General features: G+C 39.2%; 1 protein-coding gene across 1 annotated transcript in view; it reads left to right on the forward strand.

The window, feature by feature from the left end:
* The first annotated feature begins 28 nt into the window (after window positions 1–28).
* LOC138005833 (neuronal acetylcholine receptor subunit alpha-10-like) overlaps window positions 29–11,092 on the forward strand; it is a 12,397-nt gene continuing 1,333 nt past the window's right edge. Inside the window, exons 1-7 of the mRNA XM_068852010.1 lie at window positions 29–34; window positions 3,688–3,751; window positions 4,785–4,921; window positions 5,620–5,664; window positions 6,043–6,152; window positions 8,521–8,643; window positions 10,747–10,902. Of these exons, the coding sequence (XP_068708111.1) occupies window positions 29–34; window positions 3,688–3,751; window positions 4,785–4,921; window positions 5,620–5,664; window positions 6,043–6,152; window positions 8,521–8,643; window positions 10,747–10,902 (641 nt within the window). The remainder of the gene's footprint in view (window positions 35–3,687; window positions 3,752–4,784; window positions 4,922–5,619; window positions 5,665–6,042; window positions 6,153–8,520; window positions 8,644–10,746; window positions 10,903–11,092) is intronic.

Here is an 11,092-nt window from a genome sequence, read left to right on the forward strand (position 1 = left end):
TTTTTGTTTTTTAATAAAACAAGGGAGTATGAAGGTAAGAGAGGTAATCCCTCATATTGGCCCTATTCTCATCGTAATCCCTCTTAAGTTATTTTTAGATCTCCTGCGAGATCCGGTATTCCCACGAGGGTTAACTGATAGCCAATCATATGTCTCCATTTTCGCAAACGACGCGAATCATTGCATGAGAATTCACTCAGCTGTCAAAATTGGTAAAAATGGGGACATATGATTGGCTATCAGTAAACCCTCGTGGAAATACCGGATCTCGCATGAGATCTAAAAATAACTTAAGAGGGATTACGATGGGAACAGGGCCAATATGAGGGATTACCTCTCTTACCTTCATACTCTCTTGATTAAAATTAGCTCTACAAGGTCGCTGCAATCTAGAGGTCAAAAGTCCAAACTATCATTTTTTATCGAAAGGAAAAGGGCACGGGTGAATGAAAAGCAGAAGGTAATTGGAAAACAGTTGCATGGTCTGGTAATTAAAAGATCGGAATGTGGGAGTTTTAGTAAGGCTGGGGGAGTTTATGAGCTCGAGGGATCCCGGATTTTACCTCGCTTACCCTATGATGGACCCTTGCCAATCAACATTTTTCTCCCTCCTTGCGAATTTCTCTTTCCCGGCTCCTGGTTTTTTATACAATGCAAAACTTCCTTTTCTTTCACAGCCCCGCATCCCCCCTCAACAACATTTTCCCGTACACCGGTGGCTAAATATCAGGTTGAGTCATATTAACCGTTCGATGCCTGAGCTCTCTGACCAGAGGATCAGTATGTATATCTAAGAACCATAATAAACGATTAAGCTTATTAGGGCTTCTTGTGGCTCAATGGTTCAAAGTATCCGACCGGTGTTGGTTCGATTTTTGTCTGCCTGATTTCCTTTTCAGCTTTCCCTAGCTTTTCCGTTGCTAAGCAAGGAGCCTATGATCTTTCTCACGAGTACATTACATCATCAGGGGCACCCAACGAATCTGTTCCTCACATTATCTGTTCCCCAGAGGAATCTTGCTGGCTGGCAAAAATACAGGTGTTTCGATGAGCTGGCTGGGAAATTTTGTTATTGATAGAAGTTTTGCCTGGGAATTCTTGACTTTTTCTAGCATTTCAACCCGAGCTGGCTGTAGAAACTCTGAGGACTGAGGACGACTAAAAAAAAAAAAAAGAACCCCTTCCCTCTCCCAGAGAGTAGTAACAAACATACGACGGCTGGTCAGAGTGATTGCGCTTGCGGAAAAAACCTGTTTTGTCCCGGTTTTGTCGCTTTTGTTCGGTCGTTTAGGATCGAGGGATTTGAAAGCGCGCGGAATTCCTGGCTGGAAAAAAAAAATTGATCAGCTGGCTGGGAAACCAACCAATTTTATCTAGCTGGCTGAGAAATTTCTCGTGTGTCTTGCCGGGAAAAAGTAACAGATAATGTTTTCCCAGCAACAGTGAAAAACACCGGCCTGAAAATGCCTTAGTAACATTTTTTTCATTAACTGGGGTATAATAATACATTTTACAACAAATTGGTCGTTGGGTGCCCTGCATCATTATCACCAACAATAATTGGATTCGCTAAGTGCAATTAATGTAACTCGAAATGGGAACTGGCAATTAATGTGACACCTTTGTGTAATCTATGTTCGCGCACAAATAATAATGATTAACAGGGTTTCCACAAAATTCCGAAACCTCTGGGCTTCGAATTACAGTCAGTTTTTGTGGGCTCTGAAGACAGGAATTCCTGGACTTGATGGAAAAAGGGAGACAATTTTAATTTGATAATGACAAGTTTTAGTAGCTTTTCAAGAGAACCACCATATACGTTAACTTTCCCGTTCAATGAACCAAATTTTTAAAAAAATGTTTGTTAAAGTTGACGTCATTAAAGCGCTAATAAAATATTTATACCATTCTGCCTCGACCATAACATTTCCATAACATTTGCAAGAAAAAGGGAATAACTCGGAAGGAATTAAAAAACGCGAAATAATTTCATTGAACAGTTCAATACAAAAAGTATGGTTGGAGTTGGGTAATTTTGTATTTTTGTATCAGTAGTCTTTTCTGACAAGGAATTAGATTATTTGACCATCAAAGAAGTCATTGTAATGAATTTATTTAAAATATTCAGGAAGACGATTTGGCGGGAACGGTTTTAAAAGAAGCACAGCTGAAAACATGATCTTGAATAGTTTATTTCTTAAATACTGCAATCCATAGCTAGAAATTGTATGATTTTATCAGATACCGTTGTCTTTTTTGTGTGTGAAGTAAACGTACAACTTTTTGAAAAATCTGCAGATGAAGTCTTCTATAATTAAATAGCTTTACATGGAAAATTGGGCCAACACCTCAGTATTTTAACTTGAAAACACTTTTAAAGGATCTCAGTTAATTGCTCTTACACTTTTTTACATGCATTGAATTTTATCGATTCAAGAGATTGTGGTTATGTTGTATTTATTTTCAGTTCGTTTAATTAATTCGGCTTTCAGTTATCGTTACGTACCCTGAGGAAGAACAAGCTGAGGGTTGTTTCTTGGAAAGGTAAGATAGTTTAGTGTCACTGATCTGAGTTCAGATACTCTGAACCACTTAGGGGATCTAAACCTCCTTTAGAATTACCAATGAACCCGACTGTCGAATAATTCTTCAACACTATGCGAGCAAGTGAATCTATGCGGCCTAGTTTTCCCCATACAAAATCATAAGTGCATGAAATTTCAACCAATGAATCAAATTTTGTACATCAGATACATAATACGTCCTCTTCCTTAGCCTAGATCAAATATCACCAGAACAATTACAAATACATAATCAGTTTCAAGATATAGTCTTCCAAAGCTTTCTTCTTAGGGTTCAGTTTGAATAAGAGTATTCTCTGCTCGTTAATATGTTACTTTTAATTAACGCTAAACTTCAAAAATTTTGTTTAGTATATTTTATTCAGTTAGCGGATTCCAAATTAATATTTAATGCACAGCAACCTATCGATCGATTGTTAACGTAGTTAATGTTACGTTGGATCTAAAATTGAGTTTCAGATGAAACCTCTTTTTCCCTTGGAGAACAAATCCGTCTTTGCTCGCTTTAAATGGCCGTTTTCACACAAGAGACGGATAATCCGTCTGCTTAACAATTATTCCATGAGCGCGCGTTGGATGTGAGATGATAGATAGCCAACGAGGCACGTAGCGCCGAGTCGGCTATAATCATCTCATATCCAACAAGCGCGAGTGGAATAATTGTTTTATTAAAAACGTTCCCAAAATATAGAAAACTAGACTACAATAAAAATAAAAAAGCCCAAAAAATCACGCATATGCTTGCCGTGTTTGTAGATCATGGTATAATGGTTCATAACCCATGATGGCTTAGCTAATCAAAACTCTCGAATTGCATTATCCAATGATCCAGTCTATTTTTATCGGTCCGATTATCCGTCTATATAGACGGATATTCTGACGGATAAAAATAGATGGCTTTTCCGTCTAAAATGAACATCGTTCCGTTTTTACACTCAGACGAATTATCCGTGCAGGACGGATAACCCGTCTTAGACGGATTATCCGTCTCTAGTGTGAAAACGGTCAATCCGTTTTTACTGTCTTGCCCTGAAACCTCCAACACCAATTGTTGTCTACTCATCAATGTTCTAATCAGTGTAAGGTTTTTGTTTTTTCATATTAGATGAATAAGCTGTCGCATTTTCTAGCAATGCAGTTGTTCACATTGTTACTTCTGCCGACAAACGGTGAGTATGCAGCAGCTCAATAACGTAGAATTTCCTCTGTACCGATTGACTATGCCTGCCAAAGGGAATGGTGGCTTTCAGCCGTTCAGAATCGCGAACTTTCTTTGCATGTGATTCATGTCGTAGACTAAAAAGGATTTCTCTTTGTTCTCGCGTTGAAAATAATTCATTTAATTATTGTTAATATATGGCACAAAAAAGAAGATATACTGTAAAAAGACGGCTAAAGCCATTGGACTGAGATGTGCGGCGACGACCCCATGCCTCATGGAAGACGAGTCACGATAAAAGCATTACAGAGTAATAGAAAAGAAATTTTAAAAAACAGAATATACTACTCAATGACTGAAAACTGTGCCTGAATCCTGCGAAGACTGAATATTTTATTTGTTAATTGCGTCATATACTGATCGAGTATTAAAATATTGCTCGGCTGGACAACTTCACCCGGTGCCTTTAATAACCTGATACTTAGTCTCAGCTGGACAAATGCAACAACAACAACGGTTATTTGTACTCTAAAATTGTGAAAGATGAAAAATGTAAGTCGAATGAAATATTATCTGACCGTAATAAACAACCACCGAGAGGCTATCGGAGCTGGTCAGTCAAATCACACACAGATCGTATGCTATTTTTAAAAGACCATTTAACAAAATGGTTAAAAAACGCATTTGTCCAACTCTAATAACTGATTCAGAACTTGAAAACCGTGGATAGTGACCATATCCACCTGTTCACTGTTGTTCACAAGGTGGTGTCTCCTAAAGCAAACCATATGAACACAATACATCGAGCGCGAGGACTTCACAGTAAAATGTCTACTCCAAACAAAACAACATGGCGACAGTTACGAGGCGACAAAGATTTCGTGACTAAGAGGCACGCATCTCGTGGAAAACAGAACTGTCACCATCAGTCGAGTATCAAACAAAAGATAACTGGATAGTGAACATATAAGATGTGGTCAACTTATCAAAAAACCTGAGGCCGAGAGACAAGAATGGGAATAACTAGTTTATCTTCTTTACAGCTGCATTGATAAATGATGAGCAACGCCTACTGCGAGACCTGTTTCAAAACTACCAGAAGTCATCTCGTCCAGTCCTTCAGAGGAATTCCCAAGTTGTGGTCACATTCAGAGCTAAACTCAAACAAATAATAGACTTGGTAAGAGATCATTCAAAAGAAAAATAGATTTTAAGAAGAAAGGAAAAACGGATAAAAATGGCGTGCAAATGTTTGCACGCAATTTTTCTGTTGTCAAAGTGTCGTTTGTCTCTAATTTGGGTAACTACTGGCGCCGCGGCTTCCTCCTGTGCTGGGGGTTAATCGGGAGCGTAAAGCAACTCTACAGTTTTAAGAGCAAGTAACACACATTAGTTAAGGACGGTGCCTACTAATTCAAAGATATTTTTACCCCTGTTTATGACTATGCAGGAAATGTAGGTCTTAACAGTCAAGTGTTATTGAAATCCAAAAAGAAAATTGGGGGTAACCAAGCATTTTTCAAAGATAATTCATGAATATTTGTAAACAGCTTTAAAATACAAAGCAATGTATGGCGTTCTTTCTCAAATTGAAGCTTAATTGTCTCTCAAAAATTCATGGTTACCGCCAATTTTCATTTTGGATAACAAGAGTACTTACTAAGATTTACTTTCTCCAGATATTTTTAAGCCGCGCAAAAATATCACTGCATTAGTAAGCATCACCGATAGGAAACCCGAGTATCTCGAGATGCGCAGACCGTATGCGCAATAACAATAGTAGGCACCGTCCTTAAAAGTTTTACAAAAGCAAAATTCGAGGACGCATGATCCTTCATTGAAACTAAGTTTTCTTCTAAATCTGTTTTTGAAATTTAGAAAGACAATGAGCAGCTCCTGCAAGTCATCATTTATACATATCAGGTAAAAAAGATATTTATGTGTGTACTGAAAATTAGGTGCTGGTAGTGATACTTTGGGCTGCAGCACATATAGGTTCCGGGAAAGTCAAAATGGCAAAGACGTCATCATTGGGTACATGCCCAAGCCTCTCCTCTCTCGAAATTGGGGCGCAATGTTAGGACCGCAATGCGTGCACAAAGCTTAAAAAGAAATCTGAAACCTGACATCCTAAGAAGAGAATGAATAACACAAAATGGCGTTATCATCATCATCATCATCATCATCATCATCATCATTATTATTATTATTATTATAATGATGATGAAGATGATAATTATTATCATTAAAAGGCCATTGTTAAAAATTCATAGGAAAAGCGTATACATTTCCTTTATCTAGGGGTGGAATAATCCTCTGTTGACATGGAATGCGTCGCAATATGGTGGAATTGACGAAATAAACGTGGATGCCTCTAAAGTTTGGGTTCCAGATATTGTTCTCTACAACAGGTATGAAAGAGAAGAGTAGCCATGTATTTGCCATCGCTAGTAATAATTACACTCGTGAAACACTAATCCGAAGTCCTATTACTCTGTGACTTGAGGAGGCTCGAAGGGGCTTACCACTGAGTGCGCGTGCGTAAATTATACTTGCAACACTTATCCTAGCACTTGAGCTACTCGCATCAGCTGATGAATCAAAACGGATGACAGGGAATACGAATTTGACCTAATATCCCGAAAACCGGAAATACATTTTTAAAAAAAATTGCGATTTTGAGACGGCAATACAACATTATATTGACGGCTAGTTGGGAGAAAATCTATTCCGTATTGGGCTCCGTCGCTTCGCGACTCCGCCCAATACGGAATATACGGAATATACGGAACCAATCACCAATCACAGGAATATATGGAACCAATCACAGGCCGCAAAAGTGAGACGGCAATACCACGAAATATTGACGGCTCGCGCATAGGCAAAACAAAAAGAAGATCGCGATACTATCAGATATGGTGAGCCATATATGGACTGTTAACTCTTTGTATACAAGTAAGATTCCTTTCCTCGTATTCTCTCGATTTTTTCCAACAGCTTTTTCATAAATATTTCAAAGTCTACGGGATAAATTTCTCTGATACGACATATTAGACAACAGAGTGTATATGTTTTCGGAATTGGAAAAATACGGGATCACCAAATTAGCTTTTTACAAAAGCTGACTTGGTTTTTTTTTAGCAGTGTTGGGCAGTTACAATGGCAACAGTTGGAGCTCAATGAGAACCTCGTCCGACGATAATAGGGAGCTATTGCAAGGACGACGGCAACGGCAACGAGAACGTCATCGTTAAATGTGAAACCCCTTCGCGACTATATTCCAAACATTTTAACGTGACAAAGGTGTGGCAATCCCTCAAGAACGAAACTAGTATATACGGCGCTATATTTGGGAGAGAAAATGAAATTTTTTCCTTAAAGCGCTGACTATCTCCTTAAAACCTCAAATTTGGTCATTTCACGTTGTTGTTTTGCTGACGACGGCAAAGAAAAAGACAAAAATGAAAAGATGCACGCGCAGAGGGTGCAAAGCTATTGCTTTTGCCAACTAAATATGTAAATTTGTGACGTTCCCGTCACCGTCGCCGTTGTCGTTCCTAAGGCTTCCTAATATTAGCGGACCTCTGGCGCGCGAAGCGCACCATGGATAAGATTTTTTGGGAAATCTATCCATGCAAGAAATTTCGGTTATGACGTCACGTACGTCCGTGCGTCCGTCCGCCCGTACAGACTGTCGGAATGGAGGTGGGGAGGCACGTCAGCCTCTGGAGACGGGGGCGTTCCGGGCACTTTTCCTTGGCGGGAAATCACGTAGCAGCATTGCAATTGGCAACCAGTGTTTTTCTGGTGGGAAATCATATTAGTGACGAGCAACGGGATAAAGAGCTGGAAAGAGCATGAGAAAAGAGGCGACGAAATTTGAGAAATTTTAAGCGAAGAAATCCTCGAGAGAGCATGAGGAAGGAGAAGAAGAGAAAATTTCAATGAAAATCAACATAAAGCTGAGAGAAATAGAGCGATAAACAAAACACTTATTTACAACTGTTAGCTTTCAGGTACGCTTACTGTTTTCCTTCTTTGATAATGAGCTTTGATGACTCGCTCACATTTTTCAAAACTAGCTAAGAAAGGAAGAAGACCTGAAAACATTTGCAATTCCGTGTTGACAGAGATTCTCACATATTTCAACAATCACATTTATAGGCATTTTTATGTGAAATGGGTGTCCAGTTGTGAGCTGGTTTGTTTGACTGTGAAATTGCAGTCAAGTAAGCGAATTTACTACACTATAGGTTGACGTTTTAATTAGTAAACATTTTTTCTGCTGTTGTTCTGAACTGAAGAGAGAGGGAGTAAAGATGTCAGTCAAACGGAAAATGTTGTGAAAGAGTTTACTGTGCATGTAATTTCAGTTTTAGTTGTTGAATAATATTGTTAGTTATTGTTTGCAAAGCCTTTTTGTTTACTGCTGTCAGCGCAGAGGTGTTTGCACTGTTTGATCACTGTAAACAGTACACACTATGACGATTAATTTTGTACTTTATGCAGAAGCACAATCATTTCCATAAACACTATATTGCTTTTTGGCGTTAGAAACGGGAGCTCCGCTTTTAGTCTTGGCTAAATCTATATATTAGACAAATACCAATACGTTGCCCTACTGAAAGGATCCACAGTGCAATCCATGCACAGTGTTAGCTGGGGAAAACCCTTGCGAGCCTTCCTAACTGGTTTACCGTTTAGCTAAAAGCCATGTCCCGTGTTCACCACAGTCAACTCAGAATCGGTTTATCTAATTTTACATAATATTTTTTTCAGCGCAGAGTTTACATTTTCTGGTGGAACCCACAAATATAAAACAGACGTAATCATTTATTCTAACGGAAACACTATATGGCTTGCCCCCGCCATGTTTGTTACAGTGTGTCATCTGGACGTCAGGTAACAATACAAAGTTCGCGCAAACGCTCGAAACATATTTGAGCAGCGTTTTCTACAATTTTCGTTATCGAACAATCCACCAAAAAGAGGCTCAACTCTGACTAACAGAGTTTCTCAATGCATACAATTGCACCAAAAAGAGGCTCAACTCTGACTAAAAGAGTTTCTCAATGCATACAATTGCACCAAAAAGAGGCTCAACTCTGCCGGACTAAAAGAGTTTCTCAATGCATACAATTGCAAGTTACCTGTGTTCTTTGAAAAGTTATGATGGACGGGCAAAATTATGTCATTTACGCACTTGCCACAAAAGAAAAGACACTCGGTCTTCTAATTCAGTATCTAGAGCATATCCTAAAACTTTTATTTGGAAATTTACTTACACTACTGTTTCTGTTAGTTTTCTACGTGCGTATATGTTGCCGGTAAAATCCGTTCTCAGGTGGAACAGCTACAATTGTAGGTTAAATTGGTGATCCTCATTTTACCTACAGTTGTAAATGCACTCAGATGAATTGAAGAACTTTTTTGGGAGCCTGAATCAAGCCTAGAGAAAAATTAGGGTCCGTTTAGGATTACTCTTGGTTTAGTACAGGGATATCAATTGACTTATTATACAAAAGCAAGAGAAAATAAAGGGACAATTCATACCCTTTTCCGTAGGTAATATGTCTCAAGTTATTTTTAGATCGACTCCCACGCTGTACACATCCCAAGGGGATTAGGCAACTGCCAATCGTATGGCAGGAATGTGTTCTCTGAGCGTGGCCTATCCACGCGGAACACGCGCACGTTCTCGCCATATCAATGGCTGTTGCCTAATCCCCTTGGGATATGTACAGCGTGGGAGTCGATCTAAAAATAACTTGAGAAGTGTTACCTAAGGAAAAGGGGAGGTATGGGGGATGCCCTCTCTTCCCCATGTATTTTCTCTTAACAAAAGCAAACAATGAAAAGAGCTAACTGAATAGAGTGTAATGTGAAGTGCTCGATTTCTATCCCTTATGAACCATGTGAGCGTTAGCCCTACTGATGGAAATGGGCCCACACAAGGACAGAGAAAAACTCTGACCAGGGTGGAAATTGAACCCTCAACCTTCGGGTTAGATCTCCGCCGCTCTACCGACTGAGCTACAAGGTCAGACGGGAGAAGGCCGTGGGAACTGGAAATGTTAAAGTCACGGCAATGAACATGTACAAGTGCAAGGAAATGGGATAGAAATCGAGCACTTCACATTACACTCTATTCAGTTAACTCTGTTCAAAATATAAGTGCTACACGGCCAACGTTTGTATAAACGTAACCTTTCAATGAAAACAGCTGTTGAGCATGTTCGTCGTTGCAGTGTAGTGGTGAAGACACGGGACTATAGATCTAGAGGGTCCGAGTTCGAGTACCGGTATGTTGTTATGTTGAGACTAGATGGATAAGTTTATGAATATATAAAAAGATAAGATGATACGATACTGCATTAAGAAGATGTGTTGAGATGCGTAACACAGAGCTTGAGGGAAGGTATAGCCCTTTTTTGGGGTATGATAGCTGCTTTAAACTTGGTAGAGTGCATATTCAAATATTCAACCTAGGTAAAAGATAGGGATCACCAATTTAACCTAAGTAAAAACGGATTCAAGCTGAGACCGGATTTGACCGACAACATACATAACGCATGGTGTTACTTGCTCCGTTGGTTGTTGTTAAGCGAGGTTAAGTTAAAAGGCCTCTTACCTCGAGACCGACAAGTCGAACAATTATTCCCATCGTGTGAACCTTTAATGAAACGTTGGACTCAAACTTTGAGTTGTTGGCTAGGAACCAGGTGTATGGGGTTCCTGTGCCAACAGCACAGTTCCCTCCAATTTGGAAATCGTTGCACTGGTAATCTATGTTCAACTTCGTCCTAACCTTTTGCAACCATTTCCATTTAACATGCTATTCTAATAATGATTGAGCGCCACCAACTTAGTTTACCAGATGATAAGGTGTAAACCGGTATCTTATATCGTGTTGCGCATACCGTATTCAATATGCTACACGTCACAGTTGTTCTTCCGATTAGTAATTTTCTTTTTAATGCAGAAGTGAGTTTGTTTTCTTTCAAGATTTTTTCCATTTGACGAACAAAAATGCCGGATGAAATTCGGAAGCTGGACTCATGACGAAAGCCGTGTGGACATGCACATTTTGACCAATGCCTCAAGTGACGACATTTACACTGAACACGGTGAATGGCAACTGCTGAGCATACAGCAAAAGAGGTCAGTAAATCGAATCAGTGTTACTTCGTAAAGCGAGCTCCACCCAAACTTTGCTTTTCAAAATTGCGGGCTTCTTTATGAAAATAGATTTAACTTAACGCATTGCATGCATATAATCCATAAAATGTCAATGGTCACAAGATTGTATGACTTAATCATTGTAATAAATTGAAACGAATGACCCAATCGC

Source organism: Montipora foliosa, chromosome 6 (genome assembly GCF_036669935.1).
Source record: "Montipora foliosa isolate CH-2021 chromosome 6, ASM3666993v2, whole genome shotgun sequence".
NCBI lineage: Eukaryota > Metazoa > Cnidaria > Anthozoa > Scleractinia > Acroporidae > Montipora > Montipora foliosa.